Source organism: Pleurodeles waltl, chromosome 6 (assembly GCF_031143425.1).
Source record: "Pleurodeles waltl isolate 20211129_DDA chromosome 6, aPleWal1.hap1.20221129, whole genome shotgun sequence".
In the NCBI taxonomy this organism is placed as follows: Eukaryota; Metazoa; Chordata; class Amphibia; order Caudata; family Salamandridae; genus Pleurodeles; species Pleurodeles waltl.
In genome coordinates, this window is record NC_090445.1 from 1559480508 (window position 1) to 1559507578 (window position 27071).

The window sequence follows — 27071 nt, forward strand, 5'->3', positions numbered from 1 at the left end:
CCAGTTCCATGAGTCAAGAGGGATTCTCGTGGAGTGTTCAAAATTCTAGTTTTGGCTTTGGCTAAAACCTGGTCCGAATAAAAAACCTGGACCAAATTGCAAGCAGTGGATTTTCTGTACAGTTTTGACATGATTTTGGTACTGTCATTGTATGGGGTGAGATCAAAAAACTCAATTTGTTTCTTATTGATGTGTTGGGTGAATCGTATATTATACTCATTACAATTGAGGTGATCACCTAGCAGTTCAAAGTTTTTCGTACCTCCCGTCCAGATGATAATAATTTCATCTATGTACCTCCCCCAATACAAGATGTGGTTGATTAATTCATGAGGGCAGGATGCCCATAAATGATGTTTCTTGAAATGTCCCATGCATAGATTGGCATATGAGGGTAAACATTTAGCTCCCATAGCTACACCCTGCACCTGCTTGTACCTCTTGCCATCATTTAAAAACATGTTGTGTTTCAAGATCAATCTGGTAAGTTCAATCAACATTTCTGTGTGCTCAAGGAAGGTGGCACCCCTACCAGAGAGAGAAATGAGAACAGACATACCCATTTCTAGTGGAATGCACGTATACAAGGAGACAACGTCAAGTGTGGCAATGCAACATTCGGAAGTCCAATCAATATCCTCCAATTGGCACAATAAGTGCTTTGTTTCACACATGATCTATTTTGGAGTGCTGCAGTATCTTTGATAAATATATATGTGGTGTTTCTCTGGAACACTGTATTATGCATTTGGGTAGTGGAGCATATTCCACCACTGAGCACTGTGCTCTACCCTTCTTGGACTACCTTCAATACAAACTATCATTGACTGTACTTTCATAAATCCTAGGTAGTGCACCCAGTTTACCACCACTACCCATACCTTTCTATGTTTACCATACCATATGTACCCTAGCATACTATACAATTAGAGGCCATGCCAAAATATATCATATCATTCTATACAGTGACAAGCCATACCATACCATACCAAACTAAATAGTGACAAGCAAAACAATACCATACCATACCATACAGTGATAGGCCATACCAAACCATACTATACAATTACAGGCCATACTATACCATATTGTACAACATAATAAAAAATAAAAAAAATCCAATAAACCTTGTGTAGGTGAGACCCAATGCTTGTTTTTCAAAGGAACGTGTTTAAGCCGTAAGCTAGCCTATCACTAAAAATCATCAAATACTGTGGTCTAACTGATACTTAGACCATTGAAGTCTATCAAATACTGTATGATATCAGCCCATTCTCTTTCATTGGAGTTTTCTAACAGTTTTTGGTTTGGATTGTTCTGGAATACAAATGTAAAAGCATATCTCTCTATTCCCTCTCTCTGGCTTGACCACTTGAGGATGGGCACTTTAATATGTACTTGTATATTACGCAGACTGAAAAATCAATTAGACATTTGGCCTTTATTACAGCCTTAGAGCCCGCTGTAGTGGGCTCTACTGGCCATTAAAGGCCCCCTCCAGCATTACCGGCCCGAGTCGAATTCTCTGCAGGCCTTTAATTGCTGGTATAGCCCAACTATGAAGGACTATAAGGATATTAGAACATTCTGCTACTGGAGGGGCTAATGCCTAATGTTCTAATAAATAAAACAATGTTTTCACTGAGCCAAGAGGGGATTAAAATCCCCTCATGCTCCCTGAGGCCTTTGTTCACAGCTACTGCTGTGAACAAAGAACATTGGAATGTTGACGCTCTTGGCTTTTACCAGCGAGTAAAAGCCCAGAGCACTCCATTGTCTTCAATGGAGCTCCCAACATTCCAATGTTCTAATATGTGCCGATTCTTGTTCTCTTTGAGTAAAGTGCAAACCTTCTAAATTTATCATTGAAGGCCTTATTTACAAACCCTTTTGCAATCTCAGACCCAGAGGGTCGCAAAATCACAGGGTTTGCAATCACAAAAGGGCTTCTATGTACAAAGTCCTTTTACAATCCTGAAAAATTATCTGACTCATAAAAGTGCTGTTGCCATCTGTTTTTTAATCGCGAACAGGAGGGGGTGTGAAAGGGCCCCAACCTCCAATTTCGGATTCAGAAAGTAATCCATCAGTGGTTTATGAGTGTGTTTCCAATTGCAAACCATTATTCAGTTGCCGACCTCTGAGTTGAGGTGGTAACGATTCGCAAAGGGAAAGGGGTCATTTTAGGACCCGTTTCTCTTTAGGAATTGTTTTGGCAGCCTCACAGTAAAAAGGCAGAGGTCCAGGGGAAAAATGACTTCTCCCACTGAGGTGTTCCAAATTAGGACACATTTTGTTTAAAAACAACACAGGTTCCTTTAAGGAACACAAAAAAAGTTTGCAGTTTTGGAATGCGATCAGAGGGAGTGGTCTACTGTCCCTTACAAGCCACCAACTCCATCATTGCAGCCAATCACTGGGGGTCACACATTGCAAACTAAATAATGAATATTAATTAGGCTGATCATTCTGCAACTACCCGGTATTTGGTATTTTCTGAACAAATCAGTTAGTACATAGGCCACTTTTCAAAATACTATTAAATTTGCAAAAACTTGGTGCGCAATGGAATAATAGTACATGAGGCCTCATGTTCTAAGTGATGGCTGTAAAGACTTTAAAAGGTAGCTGCATTTTTTATATCAATTTTTCAAAAGAGGCATTCAAGATTAGGAGGAATTACATTTATGAGAAGTTAGTGTGAAGTTTATTGGTCAGCTAATTCATATTCATTATACACATTTGGTTCCTCTATAAATCAAAGACAGACAATGCCATTAAGGCATTTTACATCAAAGCATTAAACTGCAGAAGGAAAGCATAAAAACTTAAAATATAAATCCTCCTTCTCAAGGGTTAGAATACTAAAACACAGCTTGACAAATGTAATAAACACTGCCTTCTGGCTTGGCAGCAAAGATGCAAGTATATCTACAAAACATCATGTAATGTGTCTTCAGGGGGACAATGCTGATGGGGCTTGCTTGACAAATTATTAGAAGACACCAATGACATGACGTCACACAACTTGGAAACTAGAAACACAAAATGTGCTCATTTGTCTAGTGACCACGTCTTCCAGTTGTAGCAGAGACAGTAACAACTGTTTTTTTTTATTTTTAGACCACAGTTTAACTCCTCCAAGTTTCCTGGATCTTTCTCTAACATGATAGTTTTAGATTACTGAGTCAGAATAAAGTCCAGCTGTTGTTTATTCGGATTTTTATCAGGACCAGGAACTCTGGTAAGCTTAGACCACCCAATTAGTCTGTCTATATCTAAAGTTGGACGTCACCCAACATGAATTTCTTTCTACTGAAGTGAAGCAAAATGTGTGTTTTTATATGGTTTCTTTCAAATTCCACTGGCAGGGTCTAGCAAGTAGAGGTCCTGGACATGCTGACATTTATTTATTTGTTTGAGAACTTTGGGCCTGATTCAGAGTGTTTTGAAATGGAGTATGTGGTGTCTTCAATGTGAGGGTACTCTGCCTGCCAAATTTAGAGATGCCCATCGGCCCAGAAGACATCTCTTGCATTTTTAGGAACCGCTGTCACAGCAGTTCCTGTAAATGCAGTGAAAGTTTGTTGGATGGCTCCATCAACATGACTGATGTGTTTGTCAAAAGTGGGATTTTGGTTTTGAAAATAAAGAAAGCAATGCCCCCCCCCCCCCCTCACCCCGCCACAGAGGATATCTTCCATAGCGTGGGAGTCATTTTGCAGTTTTTACTATCCTCTTACTGCCTGGTTTTAACCTGGTGGTGTCAGACAGTGAAATCTTGCCATTTGTTTGCCCACTGTAAATGAGTGTAGGGAACAAATTGCAAAACCTCTGATGACCCTTATTCTGACGGACCGTCATATGTGTATGTCGGTGGAGATTGAGTAGTCTCTACCATTGCATTCTGAAGGTCTATCTAACTCTAAATAAGGCAGGCAAACCTTTAGATTAGGTACTCCATTGTGGCTGCGGTGGAGTCAGTGCCGTAACAAAACATGTCTTGCAAGGGGCTGAGAGGGCCTTCCCTCCAGTATAGGTAAGCCTCCCCCCCCCCACCATGGGGACTTCAGGGACGCCGTTACACCCTTGGATGGAGTACAGTCTCCACCAAACTCTAAATCTGGCTCTTTGTTCCAAAAAGCCTTTTCGATTATTGCTACACTGATTCAGCACTGAGATTTTGTGCAGCTTTGTTTAATGCATTTGTGTCTTTTGGAGGATTTCTTACATTTTTGCCAGAACTTGTTGAATTCCTTACATCTCTTACTCTTTTCCCTTTACTGTTTGATTTGCATATTATATTTACAGTATGCCATTTAAAAAACAGACATTTCTCATCATAGGTCTGATTTGCTCTTTAACTCTTACTATATCTTTTGTTAAATTCACTTACAGTAGATCAGCTCTTCAAATGTATGTTTAATGCAGGCAATGCATTTCAACAGAGGACCACAAATATAATCCCCTTTTAAGTATAGGCCTTCGGTTTTGGACATATTCAAATGTACATTTTATCCAAAATGCCTTTTACTGCTTACTACAATTGAGCATTCCTAACTGTCATGCAATTGTCTGCAAAGTCGTCAATTTCGAGTCCTGGTGGTCACTTTATGCCTCACAACTTTTATAAATGTTTAATCTGGGATCAGAGTAATTAGGCTATAGGAGTAATCAGGAATCTCTGATACTTACCAGGTAGGGTAACAAGATATGTTTTTATTTTACAAATGTTAAGGTTCTGAACGTTTTTGTCACTTCTGATGTTTTTAATATGCTGAAATAAAAGTTATATATACGTCAATGATATTACGAATGTTCTTGCTTAGCATCATATGTACAAGCCAACATTATATCTAAGCTCTGTACACTTTACCCCCCATTTTTTCTTTACGTCATGTTCGTATTATTCGCACACTACCTTCCAATGCATAATCTTGAAAATGTGAGAAAGTCTGGTTAACTCTATTACACTCACTGTGGCAGACAGTGTAGAAAACCCCCTGATTTCAGCAGTTCCAGAAGGAAATAATCGGATGCCGGGAGACAACATGATGCACACCTTGCCCATGCAGTTGCCACCAGCACACCTTCTACACTTTTCCGGACTAGCCTGAGGAGCGGAATGTGGGATTAGGATTATTTTTAAAGTCAGCAGAGGAAAGAAGGCTGGATTGTAGTCCTCTGTAAAATGTGAAGGACAATGTTTGGGATCACATTCCTAATAATTGACTAGGCTAATACATTGCTAATTTTCATAGTTCCCTGTAATTGTCTGTACGTGGGGTTGGTGTGTAATAAAGATTCTGAGTTATATTATCACTTCTCAGAACCCAAAGTGGTTGCCCCATATGAACAAATTATCATGCAAAAGTTTGTGGCATGCCTTGAGCAGCGTCCGACCTGTTTGAAGCCCACTGGCAATGTAACCAGGGGAAGGGCTAACACTGTCAATCTAACAGGCGGAAGGGCCAAAACTCTGTGGCTAACATGATTAGTCCTTTTATTTGTATAGTCCTCTTCAGCTCTCACATGATTCTGTCCAGTTGTGACATGACGTGTAAACTGTTAATCCCCAGCTTCTAGAGTCACTGTCTCGCTCTCCATTCTAAACAGGCCAGCGTGTTATGTTTCAGATACATGCTGAAATTCGAACTGGAAGTGCTTACTTGGCTATCTTTGGAAAATCTACCAGGATCTCCATCCTGAGATGCTCATGTTAAAACTACAGGGGGTTCCATGTACCTAACTTACCCTTAAATCCAATATATTTTGGCTTGTATTATTTTTCCAACGTCATGACACTGAACTCTTTAAGACATAGTGCAGGGGAAATCTACCTTTACCCTTGCTGCTGGATTGGAGGTTGTGATTAGCATTTGCAAACTTTGTTTTTGAGGGAATTACACTGTACGAGCAGCATTCATTATTATAAGAGTGAGTAATGAATCATATTAAACAAGTGTCTTTCCAAGAGCAGCAAGTGTCTTTCCAAGAGCACGGCTACATCATGTTGCTGTTTTGTGTCTCTCGTCTGCTGCTGTGAACACTCCGTTCACAGTGACTTGCCCTCTAACATGCTGTGGTGTCTTTGTTTTCAGAGAGTTTCAATTTCTGGCAAATTGATGAAAATGGAGGTGATAAATGGGCAATTGAGAACCTTCCTGGGGATCATGGCCAGCCGTTTCCTCAGCCAGAAGTCCAGAAGTACTTTGTCACATCCTTTTGGTAAGGTGGAGCCTAAGGGGAACGGGTTAGTGACATGAGTATAGTGTACAATAGAGTTGCAGTGTGTATTCACATACTATTCATTTTCCTGGTATCTAGTTTTTAATATGGAAAACTACAAGCTGTTTTTTTAAATTGCTTGGTCAGCATCGGTCTTCACTGGAGCGGCTCAGCCTCACATTTTTAGGTCTTGTCTGAGAGAGCGCAAGCACTGTCATTTGCAAGACATTTTGTTTTCTTACAGGGGACTTAGATGTTGCTCATTGCTTACTATTTGTTTGCTTCATCATCACTGACAATTGCTGGCGTGTCTTTGGTCAAGGTGTGTCAGCTTCACTTCTCATCCATTTGACACTCCTGTGGAGCGTGGCCAAAGTACTTGTGGCCTACTTGTGTCCTTCCACTGTACGTTGAGGGAGCTCCTTTTCTTATTGTACGCTTGAAGCACTTGTGAGACATCTACTTTAAAATGAAAAGTTCTTGTGCTAAGTATTACACTCTGTATGGCTAAATGATTTCTACTTGCTCACTTCATATCCACTTACTCCTCTTGTACTTGTACCCGAATGCATATGATCGCAAACAACAATACTTTTAATTTGCGTCTTTGATGTCCAGCAGTTGTCCAACTGTGCTCCCAAGGGACTGCACCATGTGTTGTTTTACGCAATCCGCATAGTACAAAACGACATTTACAAAATTATAGGTATTGATTGTTGACAACAAATATAATAATAATTGAACCCAGGCACTCGGTGAGACATTTACTTTGACATAAAACACTCTTGTGTTAACACTCCATATGGCTGTATGATTTTCACTTGCTCCCTGCATGTCCACTTCCTTCCTATTGCTCTTGTACCCATGTGCATACAGTCTACAAACCATTTTTTAAGCTATCCCCATCAAAAACATTTAGAAATAATACATGTTACGAAACTACATTTAGGAATTTACAGGCATTGGTTACTGCCAAAAATACAACAAAAATGTAAACCAAGTACTCTGTGAGATGTTTACTTTGAAACGAAACACTCTTGTGTTAAGTATTACACTCCATACCTCTGCATGATTTTCACATGCTCCCTTTGTGCATGCTTCCTTTCCTCTTGTTTTTATGCCCCCTTGCATGTAGTCCGCAAATAACAATACTTTTCATTTGCTTCTTTTTTCGTACGCTATCCACTTGTTACAAAACGAGTGATAGAAAATTACAGGCATTGATTATCGTCTTACTTGTGTGAAATCATTCTCATGCTCATAATATAAACGTAGGAAGACCCTCTGTAGGAAGCCAGGCTTTTTGCAGGTTGTTTCCGTTACTTTTTGCCCCATTTAAGCTGCTAGATGCTGGTTTTCGACTCTGATAGTGCCCTGAAGCCTGCAAACCCTAAAAGTGAAATACCCAATTGTAACCTAAATGGCAAGCACTTTAGCACCCCTGTAAGTCCCTAGTAAATGGCACCGCTGGTACCTAGGGCATGGGTACTAAAGAGAACCCCTATAGCATGTATTATGCCACCCTAAGGGACCCCCATACAAATTACACGCAGACTGTCACAGCAGGCTGCATGGTGTGGTGCAAATGCTCATTGTGTGCCATGCCAAAGTCACTACATATAGTATATCACCTCTGCAGCAAGCTAAAGGTGCCCTTGAAAACCTACTAGTCCTCTAGTGTGCTGGCTAACTGGTATCAACCAGCCTGCCACCAAAGATGAGAGTCTGACCCCCTGTAGGTGACAGCCTGCTCTCTCAGAGGTCAGAAACAATGCCTGCTCTGGAGGGAGGTGTTATCACATTCTCCAGCAGGATGGCTTGTAAATCTGCTTACCAAGGCAGGGACTTCAAAGTCCTTGCCGTCTTTGATATGTAACCCGTCTTCCCCCAGACTAAGAGATGTCACCTCCTGCCCTGAGGCCCATTGGCACCACGACAAGCAGAAAATTAGCTACGCACATAGGCATGTTCCACTACCAGGCTAATCATGAAGGAACGGTTCGACCATTTTTGGTGGAATTAAGAATTCTGGAGCAGAATTATGCCCACTCCCCACAAGATGTGGTCTTTTAGCGGGTGTAGTTACCCCAGGGGTAAGTAGTCCATTCGCTACTACCCTATGCTCCCCTAAACACCCCTAAATTGAGTATTTAGTTGATCCTGACACCACGACTTCAGATTCACTAGAGTAAAAAGAGAAGAAGGACAAAGAAGAGCCGAAGACATAAGAACGGTGGACTAACTGAGGAGTTGGCGCAAAAACCCTGTTTGCCTGCTCCTGTCCCGATAACTGCAAAGACTTTACTCATCCTGTTGCTGTGCAGGGCAGGTAACCCAAAACTGCTGGTGGTTCTAAGGATCTTGGCCCCTACTGACCTTAAGTCCAGAAGAACAGACTTTGTAAGTCGTTGACAAGTGACTCTATGCAGTGTATGTTCTCCACATAGAATAACATTACAGCATTCGATGCTCATGCCTCAAATCTGACAGCTGTATTTTCTAAATGTACAAATATTGCTAACTCGAAAAGTACTCCCCTGATCTTGTAGATCTTGGTATCTAAATTAGGATAAAAAATCTATGTTATTTGTCTAAATTGGTCTTGAGTTTTTTCTTGAGTTTGTGTGTTATTTATAAACTCTGTGTGTTCAAAAAATGCTTAGCACTACTCTCTGATAAACCTAAATTGCTCGCCCACACTACCACCAAAAGAGAGCATTTAGGGTTGTTACTTTAACCTCTGTCAACCAATAAGGGCTGCCTATATCATCTACATAGGGTATCCCTACATAGGTGCACTGCATAGATAGCCAGCTTCCCACACCTTCGAGAACCAGTTGGTGATGAGGAGGAGCGTTACTCGTTGCCTCAGACCTGGGCACTTCAGCTTCAAGCCCTGAAGCGCCCAGGGCCACGTGTCAATCAGTGACACATCATCACAGAGTGGGGTATGGTCAGCAGTCTCACTGACCCCACACCATTCTGTGACAAGGTTGGGACTACTGCTTTCCCTCAGTGGCTGACCTAAGGTTAACTAATAAGGGAAGGCAGCAGTCCCAACCCTCCTGGAACCTCTGAGGCTGAGCTGCAGGTTATGTTTTTTTTTTTTTTTTTAAATGAATGCTTGATGCATGCATGCATGTATGTTTGAATATTCAGTAATGAGTGTTGTGAATGGATGTGTGTGCGTGCATGTGTGGATGAGTGTAAAGGAGTGTGTATGTGTGCGTGTGTCCCGTCCGTCCCCCTCCCTCCTAAAATTAACGGCCGCCACTGATATCCCTAAAGAGTGCTGCACTCTGTTGCAGAGCAATATACAAATTCATTGCGTACCATATGTCAGGTGACTCATGACATGGGTCTCTTCACATAAAAACATACTGGGTGTGCCAGAATAATAAAATGAGCAGCATGTTTTTAGATGGACAGAACGCCAGAGACTTTTCTCTGTACAACCTGTTACTAAGACCAGGTGTAATGGCAGGAAAATAATGATATCAGTGAAGTTGGTCTCAGGTGGGATGAAGGAACATTTGAAATCATTTATTTCAGCCCACTGGCTTTAGCTTTTACAAGGCTTTGAAGTTGGATTTTGACCTCTTTGCTTTACCTTATAATTCTGACTTTCATAATTTTTGGGAAGAAAACCAGTGTTTTATTAAAGACATGGAGGCTAATATTCTCCTGCCCAGTCAGGTTTAGCATTTGCTTGCAGCCTTCCGGTGTTTGCAGTCATCGTTAATGCAACAATATACAAAATATAGAAATTAAAAAAGAGGGAGGCGGAAGGGTGAAATACATTTAAAAAACTTGTCTGGAAAGCCTCTATTTCACATTTTCCGAATTCTTGTTTTGATTTAGTGATTGAGAACACAATGATAACTGAAGGTGGCCAGTGGCTCAAGGAACGGTGAATGTCACTCTGCACTGATCCCCAGGAGATGGATGATGTCCTTATAAGTGAAATTTCATGCAAAACATGCAATGCCGATTCTCTACTGTTTGCAGCGCCAAATAAGACATATTCTGAGTCTGCTGCCTTTGCTGACTTTAGGTTATTGTAGTTCAAAAAGTGACTGAAATATTTGTGATCTAGATTCTGCTGGTGAGTTGGCATGAAAGTGTTTTGCATGATACAAGCATGATAAACAGGGTAAAATATGATTTTTCTTTCAATCACAACTCAAACTGGATTGTCAGGACCACCAATCCTCCTCTCACCATCCATTAATAACAATACCTAATTCATTCCACCACATGATTCTTTGTCAATAACCTTTCGCTACCGTCTTTGTTAATCTGGTATCAGATGTGCTTCACTATGAAATGAACTGGCACATCATAATTTATTATCTATTATTTTCTGAAGGAGGGAAAGCTGCATATTATTTTTTTAATTTTATGTTCTGTCTTTTGGTAAGGTACGAGGTGATCGTAGTGACTTGGGCGTCCTTGGTTGTGTTGATTGTGAGTGCAGAACAAGAATTTGACACTGCCTCAGCCTCACCATTCTCACACTTACCTTTAGGTACTGCCTAAAGTCCCAGCTCATTGACCTGAGGAAGGAAGGATACTGGGAGGAGCTACTGGACGAGGTGCAACCAGACATCGTGGTGACAGACTGGTGAGTGGGAGAAGCTTTGTAGAACTGAAGTGGAAGGGCCTCATTTATCCTGGTGAGTGGCAGCATTTAAGGGACTTGTGATTGAAAAGGTCTCTTGGAACTTTTGAGTTCTTTGGCCTCTATCAGACTTATGGGAATCAGGATCCTTCTTTTGGAAAGGGAGAGCTCTTATTTGAATAGTTAAAGGGAAGGATCCTGGTAAGGCTGGGTTCCTGTAAGGAGCTGGTGATCAGTATCCTATTTCTTGTGGCCCTTGTGGATGTGCTGGCTCACTTTGTCACTTAGCTTTGATCTATAGAACAACACTTGCTTGCTGTCTTGCCTCTTACTTAAATCCTTAGGGTACTGGGGGTGTAGGGGGCATGCGTGTATATATGCGTGTTTCTGTGTGAGTGTGTGCATGCTTGGTGCATGCACACCCTTCTGCTGCAATCGCTAGGAGACTGTAACTTTCTAGAGAATTTACAATATAGGCCTTTTTCCATTAGGTTTCATCTGGGCCCAAATCAGATGTTTGATTACTTCTCATTGGCTTTTCGCAATTGCATTGTATTTTTTTAATTACTATAAATTGTATGTTTAAATTCTGATATAGTACGTTGATTGTTCCTTAAGTGACGCTATTTCATGTTTTTGATTGAAAGGTTCATTAGAATACTAATTCCCAAAGCAATGTTATCATAGAAACGATTTTAATATCCTTACTAGTATGGCTGATAGCCGGGATCATTGCAAGTGAAGAGACATTAAAGTGTAACCTTTTTCACACTGGAGCAGTCTTGTAGTCCTCTCTGCAGACGGTATGTTACACTGTGACTTCACTTTAATTTACCTGTGATGCTGTGTTGACCATAACGTTGTGACCATTCAGGTATGCTGCCAGACATGACTGCGGGTGCAAGTACCAAGTATGTGTACAGCTGCTCTCGGATGATTACACTGTTCTGCAGGAGCTCCAGCCAGAGCCGGTGATGATTGAGCAGTGGAGTGACGCCAAGTGGAGAAAGGTCTGAAATGTCTCTTGACTAGACCCAAAGGTCATGCGCTTAATGTTCTTTCATAGATTGTAGCAAAATCAGCCACATATTTAGTAGGGGGCAGTGGGCATTTATAAACACAGCTATCCCTCATTGGACCTTGCACGGGCTCATATGCTTGAAAATCCACAGTCATCAGACTGGGAAGTGTAGTTACATTAATAACATAGGCGTTATAAAATAACACTAAGACAGTAGACTATTCCAGTCATTTAGTCCTTCTTCAGTTTCTGCAAAACTATGGACGGCCTCGCTCTCTGCCACCACAGGCCACCTTCAGATTCTTTGATGCTCCTCTAGTGAAGCAGTGTTCGGAAGAGCATTACGTCAATTTCTCTATTATTATTTTGTACATGACAACATTTCCTTTTTTGCCTCCAAGGAACGTTTAGACTAGTTTTGAGCCCGTCTGTTCTAAGGTAGATGCCAATGTTTATGGTGCTCTGCTAAAGGTGGAAGGGGGCAGTGATCTTGAGTGCATGAGGCTCTTCTTATTATCAGGAACAGCTCTACACAGCCTCGGCCGAAGTCCTGCAAACAAATGGCGAATGCTGCTAAGGCGAAATGTATGTAGTATCCCCAGAGGTGTTTAATTCCGTAATGTCTCCACTCTGACTGGCTGTCACATAAAAGTAATGTTAAAAAAAAACAACACAGGAGGGGCAAGAAAAATGGGATATTCGGAGAATAACTCCTGGTCCCGTGTGTAAGGTTCCCAATAGATAAGAAATCAAAAAAGGTTACACACGGTTCCACCTAGTGCTAAAGGGTTTCTTTCAAGGAAATAGTTCAGCGAGTCATTGAAAGGCGAACTTTATCGAAGCAAAAGCCCTCACTCACCATCCGGTGACATGCTTCATCATAGGGCCAGCTCCTCGTCTGGCCGGCACTGCAATGCCTGACGGGCCCCACAGGGGGGCTCTTTGCCGGAGATCTTTTTTAGAAAACTCGTTTCTGGCCGGTTGAAAAAAGGAATAAAGTGAAGGATTGGTAAATAGGAAAACAATTTTTTTTTTTTTTTTTTAAATATCTAGAGGTAGAATCTAATAATTTTAATGCTCATGACTCAACCTCTGACAAGATTAAAATCAAATAAAGTTGGGAATTGGTGGAGTAATGACCACAATTACCATGAAAGCCAGGTAGGTATAAACCTCAAAAGACAGAGTACACAGGATCCCCTGTGTCACTCTATATGATTGGTCAACATGTTTCTCGCTTGTTATCAAGGAATTACCTTATGCGATTCGTCAGGACCCAATAATATACCTAATCCTTTGAATTGCGAAGTTTATCACATATAAAAGTCAAAAACCTAAGGAAATATAAAAAGCAGAGAACCTCAATTAGCATTAAACACAAAACAATATATATACTGTGCAACCCCAAGATTGAAGTGCAAATTCACTCTAGTGCCAAGTGGTATATGAGTGACTAGGAAAAAATAATAATAAATAAGAGTGCACAAGCCAATTTAGGAATGTAAATATTCACAATAGCTTACCCTCCAAAAATTAATGGTAGGGCCACATCGGGGAAGTCCAGGCTAGAAAGGTCAATTCTGATCTATACATATATAAATAGATAAGGGGACATAAGATATCATTAGCGTGACTCTCATAACACTAATTAGAATAATTCAATTGAGAGCCCATGATGTAATAATAGATCATAGAGCCTACAAAGGAAAAAAACTAATTATGATATGGCCATGAGTTAATAGGTGAATGCGCAGTCAAAGGTATGTCAAGACTCTTGCGAAGAAATGCAACCACGGGACCCAGCACGTGTGTTAAAATTATTGAAAAAGAAGATACGTGTCTAGAGATTACACGTGTATCCCTGTACTGCCGAAATGGCAGGGGCATCCATTTCTTACGTGTCGCTCTAGGAATAGCTATACACTCGGGGTAGAGAGACTAATACGGGTCAGGACAGCAAGGTGCATCAAATCGAAGGCGCGTGTTATTATTGGCAAAGATATGCCGAAATACAGGGAACGCGCATGAACATCAAGTCGTTCTTAAATGTGTAAGCGTGCGAGGGCTGAGGAATAGGAATTAATCCCAGAGCCCAGCGTCACGCGTGACTCCGTAGGTAGCTGAATAGATAAAGCGGGCAATAGCAACGCTGAGGCCGCAGTAATGCGTCGAATCAAAAACATACATAGTGGACCTGTTAGTTGCTTACTTTAAAATATGTATGGGCATCGTATAAATGAAAGCGCAAATCACATACGGCAATGATGTGCCGAAATCAATAAAGCGCGCACGGACACCGAGTCAATCCTAAAAGTGTCAGCGTGCGCGAGCCGAGGAAAAGGATTAGCCTCAGAGCTCAGCGTCACGAATAACTACATAAATATGTAAGTTGCTGGGTAAACAAAAAAAGGGGCAGTAGCGAAGTTGAGGTCGCGGTGATGCCGTCAAATCAAACACATACCCAGTGAACCTGTAAGACGACACTTACTTTCAGTATGTATGGGCATTGCCAGTAAACCTGCGTCTGGATCTGCAACCCGGGATCACAAAGTTTCTGTAACCATGGAGTTTATAAGCAGACACTGGGAGTAGTGGAAAGTGAAAAGGGACTGGTCTGGAGCTATGGGAAGGAACAATGGCAGCCATTATGGCATCTAAATACATGTAAATCGAGAGCTAAAAGTGTCGGCCATTTTGGAGTATGTCAAGCACCAGGAAAACTGATCTAGGCTCTCCAGTAAGAGTTCAAGAAAATTTGTTTGAAATAAAAAGAAGAAAAGGAAACATGTCAATATATATATATTTTGGAATATGTATATATATAATCGCGGGCAATATCACAGGTAAGCATGGGAAAGAGAAATTCAGTATGATCAAGAAGGGTCTCCCACGTAATTGAGCATATCCTATTCAATTCAAGGTAAGGTTAGGATATAGAGAAGAAGGGTTTTAGTGAATGAAGTTAACCCATTGAATATCATCGTTTAGGCCAACTATGTGTGTCTTAAGTCTGAAGACCCACCGTTGTTCCTTTTCGAAAAGTTTCTTTGTGATATCAATGTTGTCTCTCATAGTTTCCAAAACAAACCATTTGATATCGTTTGGGGTGTGCTGTTTTTCGATAAAGTGGTTGGTCAATTTTGTGGACGATCTCTTGCACCTAATGGTGCTCCGGTGTTCATTAATACGGATCTTAACCATTCTTGTCGTCATGCCAATGTATTTTAGATCACATGGACAAGTGATCATGTAAATGCAGTTCTTAGTCCGACAATTGGTATGAGATCTTAATTGCCAAGTTTTTTGTTCCCCTATGTCCACTTCTTGGATGTTACGAGTCAGGGGGCACACATTGCAAGAGCCACAGGGATAATGTCCTTTAACTCTAAGCCATTGACTCGGTCCCAGGTGGTCAGGGGGCCGAACTACTGTGGGTCTAGTGTGAACCACCAAATCTTTGATGTTAGGCGTTCTTTTGAAGGCAAATAGAGGACGTTCTAGTGTAGCACCTGCACTGGTGAGAATGGGCCAGAGCCTACGGACAATACCCTTTATTCGATTACTGAGAGGAGTGAATGTGGTAACACAAGTTAATCTGTTCTGTTGTGACCGAGTGTTGTTAATCAATAGCGTGTCTCTGGGGATATTGCCAGCCCTCTTTTTTGCTTGTCGAATATTCAATGGGGGATAGTCCCGGTCATTCAGTTTACGACATAGAGTGTCGGCTTGTGTATGAAAGTCATTCTTGTCAGAGCAGTTACGTCGTATCCTCAAAAATTGGCCAAAAGGTAAATTATCTCGTAGGGCTTTGGGATGATGGCTGCTGTAAAGTAAAAGGCTATTGCAGTCCGTAGGTTTGTGGTATACAGATGAATTAAGGAAACCATCCTTAAGGGTAATTTGTAAGTCCAAAAAGGAAACTTCCTTGTTAGAGACAGTAGAGCTAAAGCGCAGATGGGTATCTAACGTATTGACCCAATGGGTAAAGGCTATTGCATGTTCCATCTCGCCCTTCCAAATTACCAAGATATCATCTATATATCTACGCCATAATTTAATATTGGAAAAGAATGGTTGCTCAGGAGTCAAAATGTGGCGTTGTTCAAAGGTAAACATGTAAAGACATGCCAGACTAGGCGCAAATGTGCTGCCCATCCAGAAAACATCCACCTTTTTAAAGGACACGAAAGATACTCTTGTTCTATTGAACAACGCCACATTTTGACTCCTGAGCAACCATTCTTTTCCAATCTTAAATTATGGCGTAGATATATAGATGATATCTTGGTAATTTGGAAGGGCGAGATGGAACATGCAATAGCCTTTACCCATTGGGTCAATACGTTAGATACCCATCTGCGCTTTAGCTCTACTGTCTCTAACAAGGAAGTTTCCTTTTTGGACTTACAAATTACCCTTAAGGATGGTTTCCTTAATTCATCTGTATACCACAAACCTACGGACCGTAATAGCCTTTTACTTTACAGCAGCCATCATCCCAAAGCCCTACGAGATAATTTACCTTTTGGCCAATTTTTGAGGATACGACGTAACTGCTCAGACAAGAATGACTTTCATACACAAGCCGACACTCTATGTCGTAAACTGAATGACCGGGACTATCCCCCATTGAATATTCGACGAGCAAAAAAGAGGGCTGGCAATATCCCCAGAGACACGCTATTGATTAACAACACTCGGTCACAACAGAACAGATTAACTTGTGTTACCACATTCACTCCTCTCAGTAATCGAATAAAGGGTATTGTCCGTAGGCTCTGGCCCATTCTCACCAGTGCAGGTGCTACACTAGAACGTCCTCTATTTGCCTTCAAAAGAACGCCTAACATCAAAGATTTGGTGGTTCACACTAGACCCACAGTAGTTCGGCCCCCTGACCACCTGGGACCGAGTCAATGGCTTAGAGTTAAAGGACATTATCCCTGTGGCTCTTGCAATGTGTGCCCCCTGACTCGTAACATCCAAGAAGTGGACATAGGGGAACAAAAAACTTGGCAATTAAGATCTCATACCAATTGTCGGACTAAGAACTGCATTTACATGATCACTTGTCCATGTGATCTAAAATACATTGGCATGACGACAAGAATGGTTAAGATCCGTATTAATGAACACCGGAGCACCATTAGGTGCAAGAGATCGTCCACAAAATTGACCAACCACTTTATCGAAAAACAGCACACCCCAAACGATATCAAATGGTTTGTTTTGGAAACTATGAGAGACAACATTGATATCACAAAGAAACTTTTCGAAAAGGAACAACGGTGGGTCTTCAGACTTAAGACACACATAGTTGGCCTAAACGATGATATTCAATGGGTTAACTTCATTCACTAAAACCCTTCTTCTCTATATCCTAACCTTACCTTGAATTGAATAGGATATGCTCAATTACGTGGGAGACCCTTCTTGATCATACTGAATTTCTCTTTCCCATGCTTACCTGTGATATTGCCCGCGATTATATATATACATATTCCAAAATATATATATATTGGCATGTTTCCTTTTCTTCTTTTTATTTCAAAAATTTTTCTTGAACTCTTACTGGAGAGCCTAGATCAGTTTTCCTGGTGCTTGACATACTCCAAAATGGCCGACACTTTTAGCTCTCGATTTACATGTATTTAGATGCCATAATGGCTGCCATTGTTCCTTCCCATAGCTCCAGACCAGTCCCTTTTCACTTTCCACTACTCCCAGTGTCTGCTTATAAACTCCATGGTTACAGAAACTTTGAGATCCCGGGTTGCAGATCCAGACGCAGGTTTACTGGCAATGCCCATACATACTGAAAGTAAGTGTCGTCTTACAGGTTCACTGGGTATGTGTTTGATTTGACGGCATCACCGCGACCTCAACTTCGCTACTGCCCCTTTTTTTGTTTACCCAGCAACTTACATATTTATGTAGTTATTCGTGACGCTGAGCTCTGAGGCTAATCCTTTTCCTCGGCTCGCGCACGCTGACACTTTTAGGATTGACTCGGTGTCCGTGCGCGCTTTATTGATTTCGGCACATCATTGCCGTATGTGATTTGCGCTTTCATTTATACGATGCCCATACATATTTTAAAGTAAGCAACTAACAGGTCCACTATGTATGTTTTTGATTCGACGCATTACTGCGGCCTCAGCGTTGCTATTGCCCGCTTTATCTATTCAGCTACCTACGGAGTCACGCGTGACGCTGGGCTCTGGGATTAATTCCTATTCCTCAGCCCTCGCACGCTTACACATTTAAGAACGACTTGATGTTCATGCGCGTTCCCTGTATTTCGGCATATCTTTGCCAATAATAACGCGCGCCTTCGATTTGATGCACCTTGCTGTCCTGACCCGTATTAGTCTCTCTACCCCGAGTGTATAGCTATTCCTAGAGCGACACGTAAGAAATGGATGCCCCTGCCATTTCGGCAGTACAGGGATACACGTGTAATCTCTAGACACGTATCTTCTTTTTCAATAATTTTAACACACGTGCTGGGTCCCGTGGTTGCATTTCTTCGCAAGAGTCTTGACATACCTTTGACTGCGCATTCACCTATTAACTCATGGCCATATCATAATTAGTTTTTTTCCTTTGTAGGCTCTATGATCTATTATGACATCATGGGCTCTCAATTGAATTATTCTAATTAGTGTTATGAGAGTCACGCTAATGATATCTTATGTCCCCTTATCTATTTATATATGTATAGATCAGAATTGACCTTTCTAGCCTGGACTTCCCCGATGTGGCCCTACCATTAATTTTTGGAGGGTAAGCTATTGTGAATATTTACATTCCTAAATTGGCTTGTGCACTCTTATTTATTATTATTTTTTCCTAGTCACTCATATACCACTTGGCACTAGAGTGAATTTGCACTTCAATCTTGGGGTTGTACAGTATATATATTGTTTTGTGTTTAATGCTAATTGAGGTTCTCTGCTTTTTATATTTCCTTAGGTTTTTGACTTTTATATGTGATAAACTTCGCAATTCAAAGGATTAGGTATATTATTGGGTCCTGACGAATCGCATAAGGTAATTCCTTGATAACAAGCGAGAAACATGTTGACCAATCATATAGAGTGACACAGGGGATCCTGTGTACTCTGTCTTTTGAGGTTTATACCTACCTGGCTTTCATGGTAATTGTGGTCATTACTCCACCAATTCCCAACTTTATTTGATTTTAATCTTGTCAGAGGTTGAGTCATGAGCATTAAAATTATTAGATTCTACCTCTAGATATTTAAAAAAAAAAAAAAAAAAAAAAAAAAATTCCTATTTACCAATCCTTCACTTTATTCCTTTTCTCAACCGGCCAGAAACGAGTTTTCTAAAAAAGATCTCCGGCAAAGAGCCCCCTTGTGGGGCCCGTCAGGCATTGCAGTGCCGGCCTGACGAGGAGCTGGCCCTATGATGAAGCATGTCACCGGATGGTGAGTGAGGGCTTTTGCTTCGATAAAGTTCGCCTTTCAATGACTCGCTGAACTATTTCCTTGAAAGAAACCCTTTAGCACTAGGTGGAACCGTGTGTAACCTTTTTTGATTTCTTACATAAAAGTAATGGACAGACTCATTCAACTCTTTGAACATAATTCACTGAGAGACCTCATAAACAAGGGATTTGCGTCTAAAAATGAATCACACGGTACCTCTCACTGATGGCCTGCCACGTAATTACAATAACACGAGCCGTTCCCAAGCCCTATTAAGTTAAACATTTCTGGATATGATCACCTCTCCCAGCAATGAAAAAACAGTGTTGTTTACAGTTTAGTGCATAGACAAAAATACTTTGGGAAATGGCTCTATCTTTTGAATGCCATTTGAAAGTCCCCTTGTAAATGTACTCTCACTTTGCACAATCCCTCTGTTGCAAATAGGTACTTCAAGCCTGAGCAAAAATGGTCACAATCTTTTTAGGGTCGAGTCTGCGTTGCAGGCGCTCGCGCATGTGTATCGCAGCGAGACTCTTTTGTATTTAGAAAAGGGCTCGGAGCCCTGTCAATTTCACGTCAGTGTTTTTTATTGGTTCGTGGGCTTCCCTAATAAAATCTGCTTGCTTTCATTAGTCGAAGGCACGCATATGTCATGCCTTTTCCGGTGGCTAGCCCTCCTCGAGCGCAGCAACCAAGTACAGAAAACATGCGAGGCTCGCTGTTTTCCATCGTGCTCGTGGACTTTTTTTTCTCAAATTTACGAGCGCGATCTTGCTTGGCAGAAGTCGAGCGCTTTACATACTTGATTTCACTTTTTCGGGTTATGTACATAAATGCACTTTTGCCCGGTAGGTGAAAAGTCGGTTTAAGAGTTTACAACGCGATTTCTAACATGAGCAAACGCGAGACCCGTTGCATTGTAAATGCTTGTTTATATTGCCATATATGCACATGGGTAAAGTAGGTTATAACAACGCTCTAGTAGCTTTAGATGTTAGCAGCTCTGGGGTTAAAATCCTTTCGGTTGATTCCCCGCCATGTAGATTTCAGTACAGCGCATGTTAGGAAAATACTTCGCTGTCCGAAGGCCTTTTGCACTCAACCTCAATTTCATCAAGCATAATTTGCCCACATCTAGCAGAAAGTGACAGATTAGGTCTTTGGTCTCTGCAATACATTCAGACAATCGGGCTATGATTTCAAACAGCAACTTTGAAGTTTCTGTTTAGTGTTTTCCAACAATTTTGTGTTTTTCTCCAGTCTGCACTCTTCATTCTCCAATCAAAGCAAAACTCTCCACTCGGATTTCCTGGCAAGAAGGCAAAATGTGGATGCTTCTCACAAAACCACGCAGGAAGAGTCATGGGACCCTTCTCTAGAAGTCTTGTGTCATTGTCCAGTACAAGCCTAGTACGATGGAGGGGAAGGGAGAGATGTCTAGTATATTAACATCCCTATTCAGCATTTTCTGGAGCAAACAGTTCCATAATCCATTTCTAAAATGGAATTCTCTCAAGCTTGAACGAAGGAATATGGGGCCAGATGTACCAAGCATCTTTCAAGTCGCAAACGTCGAATCAGGCCGTTTGCGACTTGAAAAATGCAATTTGGGATGTACAGACCCATTTTTGTGATTCGGTAATCTATTTACCGAATCACAAAAAGGATTTGCGAGTTGCAATTAGGAAGGGGTGTTCCCTTCCTAATTGCAAGTCGCAGTCCCATGTATGATTGTTTTGTGACCGCGAATGCGGTCGCAAAACAATTGCAGTTAGCACCAGTTTCAAACTGGTGCTAACCCATTCGCAAATGGGATGGGGTCCCCATGGGACCCCCTACCCTTTTTGAATGGCAGCGAAAATATTTTTTCAGAGCAGGCAGTGGTCCAAAGGACCACTGCCTGTTCTGAAAAAATGAAAAGCAAACTTCTCAATTTTTGTTTTTGAAAGGCATCTCGTTTTCCTTTGAGGAAAACAGGCTGCATTAAAAAAAACTGCTTTATTTAAAAGCAGTCACAGACATGGTGGTCTGCTGTCTCCAGCAGGCCACCATCAACGTGAGGGCGGCCATTCACAATGGGGTCGAAAATTACGACCTACCTCATGAATTTTCATGAGGTAGGTCATTTGCGACACCATTAGGAATAGCAAACAGTGTCATTGACACTGTTGTACATCAGGTTTTGCGACTCACAAATTGCAAGTTGCTCTGACTCACAATTTGCGAGTGGCAAAACCTGAATTTTGTACATGTGGCCCATGGTTACGTGTCGATAGGTAAAACCTGCGCATCAAGCAGAGTCAGAGGAGAAAGAAGGAGCCAATTTAGCGAGGATGCAACAGTCTCAGTCCCGCAACTTTAGAGTAAGCGAAAGGGGTATTTACATGATTATTGAGAGCAATAATGACAAGGATTTTATATTCACTATAGAAAAAATAGAGCATTGCCTATTGAATTCCATGGCGCAATGGGCCATAATCAGCCCTACCCCAACCTGGATACAGGCGTCGAACCCCAGAATACCCAGAGAGACCCATTAACTGTAGGAGATGAGGAAAATAACAAACAAATAAAAATAACCCTACTAAAGCCCTCTAACATGAGGGAACAGGGAAAAGGGAAAAACATGACGAGTAAGGAGTGCCAACGGTGACAAACTAATCAGATTGGGAAGATTTACAGCTAATACAAAAGCTGTCACGCAATTTTAGCTTGCTAACTCTAAGCTGAAATACACCCACTTCCTACAATGTCCTGTAAAAGAGGTGCGTAACCAGGAAGACAGTACATTAACAGGTCAGCAGTCTAGACCTTACGTTCAACTTCCATAGTTCAGTTCTCCACCACCTCCAGTCTCATCATTCGGTTCTTGTGGGTGCCCCTGGGAACTGTAGCCTGGCCTGTGTCTTTTAGTAGTCTAGTTACAGGCCAGACTGTAGTCTGGCCTGAGTATAACCTTTGTTCTCTGATGATGTTTTTACAGTGCATTTCTGTGGCATTGGCCCAACCCTGCTTCAGTGCTTAATTTGAGCTGGTGGTGTCTGGCGCGTGCACCAGCACTTATTTTTTAGGGCCAGCACTTATTCGTCTGCATCAGGCAATTACTGCGACCAAAAGACACATATGGGAAATAGTAAGGAAGAAAAAGACGGAAAAGTGTCACAAAAGGAGAAAAAAGAAAGCTGCAAGAGTGAGCTGAAGGGGCAGGGAGTGATTGTAAATGGATTAAAGAGGCCCGAGATGGCTTCAGGATTATGCTGCCTCTGTATTGTGTGCTCGCACTTTTACTTGAAGTGGCCGCGTTTCTAAGGAGAGCTTTTGGCACCAGCACGTTTTTATTTACAAATTAAGCACTGCCCTGCTTCACATTCCTGAAAAACAAACTTCATTATTTGCACTTCGAAATCAAACACATTTGAAACCTTCAGTGTATTATTTAAGGTAAAAATGTGTCATGTTAAATTTCCAGATCTTTGCCCATATGTATCAAAGTTCCATTTTGCATTTCCTAAGTAGTAAATCTGAGGTAATCGCTATATAGGAAATGCAAAGTGGTATGTAGTAAAATAGTGATTACCTAATAGCCATTCCTACAGAGTCGCAATCGCTATTAGAGAATTGTTATTAGGAATTGTGACTCATTTCATTCCAATGGGCCTAAAGGTCCACAGATGCAATGGTTTTGCATTTCCTAATTTGCAATTTCCTGTTAGGGGTCTAAGGCCCCCTTTGATGCACCCCTAAAATTAAAGGTGCACATGTAAAGCGCACACATGCCATAGTGTGCGTATTTTTGATGCATTTTATAAAATTATACATGGTTACCATCATCTTGGAGTCAATGGTAATAGCATTTCCTAAATGCCCATTTCACATTTAGGAAATGCTTGGTACATGTGCTTAGGGAATAGCAAATAGGAAATCCCTATTTGTGATTTTCTGTTTAGGGAATCGCACATTGTGATTCCCTTTTTGGAGTTGCAATTTTAGGAAAGAAACTCTAACTTATGCCAGAAAGTAACTTTGGGCAGCGAGTTATATTTTCTTAACCTAAGTATAACTATATGTATTACTATAACTGCTGAATTTCTATGGTTTTGTGTGGGTAAAACGTGAACCTAACTATAATGTCCCTGTATCCTATATATATATATAGGATACAGTAAGTTATATATGTATATATAACTTACTGGCGCTCGCCAGTAGGTAGTTATAGTTAGAACCTAGTTTCGATAGAAAAAGCATTTTTTTTACTTGCCTATATCATTGGCGCCGTTTGACGAATCTTCACAAACCTTTCCCCAAAAAAATTGATGCTCACGTCAGCTGGTGTCTGGACAGTTTCAAGGTTATCCGTCAAATGGGGGACAAATACGCGTGCAGGGAAACATATGAAAACGTTGCTCCTGCCAGCAGCAAGCTGCTATTTAAAGCAGCTCCCTGCTTGTGGGAGCAATGCCAGCTACCGTAGGACGTGGGGAGCCAGCTAGGACCGCAGGAGCCTTGGGGCTCCCCCCGCGGTCCTGTCAATCGCTCTCTCTCTCTCTTTCCTCCCATAATGGGAGGGAAGAGAGTGAGATTGTCATTGAAATGGTCTGGCCATGCAATGACTTCAAAGCATTAAACTAGCAAGATGTTTGGTACAAATGTTAAAGTTACTTTTGGATACAAAGCAGAAGAGAGTCACTACTGGCCTAATGGTCAAGGGGGTGTGCTATCACTCAGTAGGCTAAAGGTTCAAATCCTAGTATTGCTTGGGAGTGTGTTTGTTTATTTACTAGTGTTTTGACTGTGAAACCTTCCTAATGATGGAACGTTCAAGTTTCTTTGTAATCACATGCTTGGGTTGATTTTCTAGACATAGGTATTTCTGGAGGCATCACAGTATGGAATCACATACTGCCTAAAGGTTAAGGTCACTGACCCTCACACTGAAAGTTGAGGGTTCTAATCCAGGTGTGTCCGTGGTCATTTTCCTTCTTTAATTTCTTTTAAACTTCAAAAGTTTAAAATTCATACTGAAACGTAATCTCACTCTTTAACTGATAAGAAAGTTTTTTTTTCAATTTGTCTGGAAAATATCTCATTCTAAGTATATCATTTTTAAATGCCTAGAAGAGAGAGCCTCTTCCCCAATCTTTCACTTTCTGTCTGTCTGTCTCTCTCTCTCTCTCAGGGTTTGGTGGTAATAGAGGTTGGCCAAAGGGCACCAACTGCTGTCGCACAAGGCCAAAGGCTGTGGACTGAGGTGCTTGGATTGACGTGTAGTAATGAAAATTACTATACGTAAAAAAAAAAAAACATACAAATTAACTGATAAAAACTAAGGATGTTATAGTTAGGAAACAGAAAGAAAAAAAACATTAGAAAGACACTTCAAAAACCAGAGGTTACAGGGACGTTATAATATGGCTCACATTTTAAATGTACAAACCATAATTGTAGTTAGAGTTATCTCAAGCAACTATAACTCGTAATTATATTTAGGATCTAGTTTCCATAGGAGAAGCGTTTTTTGTTTTGCTAATAACTTTGCGACTATTTAACTAATTTTCACAAAATGTTCAAAACTAGTTCGTCACTCACTTCAGGTGCTGTCTTGAAAGTTTCACTGTGATTCATCAAGCGGGGGACAAAAAAAAGGGGGGCCCAAAACGTGTTTTCCCCATGCAATTTACTATAGAGATTTAAGACATAACTACAGCCTGAACCCATGAATGTTCAGGGCTGGCCAGGCCCTGTGTCCAACCCCCTGCTGCGCACAGCCTAAGGCTGCATACCAGGGGTTGGCCGCATGCGGGGTGTTGGCTGTATGCAGGGGTGCCATGCACAACCTAAGACTGTGTACGGAAGCCGTTGGATTAACGTATGGTGATTAAATATTGACATTATTAGAATGTCAACTATTAGTGACATGTGATGTAAAGGCTCCATATACCCCCAACCCCAAAAGCAATATTAACTGCATAAAATCTAATATTTTGGATAAAAGAACCTGCTCATGTTTAGTACCAACTGACTTCACCAGATGTGCTAGATAGCATTAATGGAAATGGCCTTTTAATTCAAGGAAGATTTCAGTACAGAAAAAGAACAACTATAAGAGCTATATTTACTACCAGTGTTGCTAATCTCTACATTTTGTCCTTTGAGGATACATTTGTAAATAACATATGCAATCCATAGAAAGTTAGAAAGTTAAATTAAGGTGCCGAATACTGGTCCTGGTGTCCTTGATCACAGAATCAACAGCATATCACGGGTCCTTAGGATGGTATAAGTACATTCTAGTCATGCTTGGTACGGTGTCCATAAAAATGCTGTTGCAGTGCACTCACAGTCTTCTGATAACTGCAGATGACCCCTAGTGAGTCCTAAGCACATGTATGATACTAGAATAAGAAAGAAAAAAGGCATTGAAGATTAGGATTGTGGTTGTTTTTGCATATGTTCTTATCAGCAATACATTGAGAAAGCTCATAAATAACCATTGTAATATCCACTACTCAGAATCTAATGAAAGATTACAGACACTGTTATGTGCAAAAGTTAAAGTACACCATTTCCCTAATAATGCTTGTACTTGAATCTAGTACAAGCTAAATAGTAAACGTACATAAATACATAAAATGGGCCCTCATGTGATATCACTTCCACATTTTGGGAACATGATATTAAGCATGCATTTTCATAAATAGAGACGTTGGTCTCCAAATAGGTTAGGAATGGCCCCAACAAAATATAGAAAATTCCTGTATGGATTTGCATATGTTAAGAAACAGGATCAGTTATAAAAAAAAAGTCTATGTATATTCATGTTAGAGCATTTGTTTATTTTTAGTCACAAATGTATACCAAGAAAACGAATGTCCTTCAGCTCCACTTGTATGTCTATGGAATGGATATAGATGTTTTTTTGTGTCTCCTCAGGAGATTAGTCACTTCTGTAATGAAATTTGATACTAGTCTGTTTGACTATATATTGGTGTGACCTAAAATAGAACTTCATTTTGCTACTGTTCTTGGGGCTAGATACACACACTGCATCCAAAACTAAGGTGATACACCATAAGGACATCAAACAACAACAAAAAGGAGGGGCATGTGCGGGAGGTTAAGAGAACAAACTCCTGTGTAAACGGCTCCCAATAGTTATCAAATCAAAATAGTATGTATACACAGTTCCAAAAAAGGATTTATTTCAAAATAATAGTTCTATATTGAGGTTGGTTGAAAATCAGTTTGTTTGAAGCAAGTGCCCTCACTCACCTTTCGGTGACATGCTTCATCATAGGGCTATGCTCCTCGTCAGGCCAGCGCTGCAATGCCTGACGGGCCCCACACGGGGGCTCTTTTCCGGAGATCTTTTGTAAATGATGAACAACCGGTCAAAAACAGAATAATCTAGGAATGGTATAAAGGTAGTTAAAAATGACTAGAGGTAGAAATTACAATTTATTATAATATTGAAACCTCTGACATGATTAAAAACGACATGCGGGGAGATAATAGATTGATGTCTAAACTCCCCAAAGGGAAAAAAAGTAATGTAATCACTAGGTCTCTCAATGGAGGGTAGTGAAAGTACACACAGGATCCCCTGTGTTACTCTGTATAATAGGTCAACATGTTTCTCGCTGGTTAGTCAAAAAATTATCTAGAGCGATTCATCAGGACCATGACACGTACCTAATCCTTAAGCAATTAGAGACCCATAATAGGGGATATCAGATTAACAGGAACC

General features: G+C 40.9%; 1 protein-coding gene across 1 annotated transcript in view; it reads left to right on the forward strand.

Moving 5' to 3' along the window:
- The window catches only part of LOC138301116 (F-box only protein 6-like), an 83301-nt gene that overhangs the window by 46714 nt on the left and 9516 nt on the right, over positions 1–27071 (forward strand). Inside the window, exons 3-5 of the mRNA XM_069241246.1 lie at positions 6102–6228; positions 10757–10852; positions 11724–11859. Coding sequence (XP_069097347.1) covers positions 6102–6228; positions 10757–10852; positions 11724–11859 — 359 coding nt within the window. The remainder of the gene's footprint in view (positions 1–6101; positions 6229–10756; positions 10853–11723; positions 11860–27071) is intronic.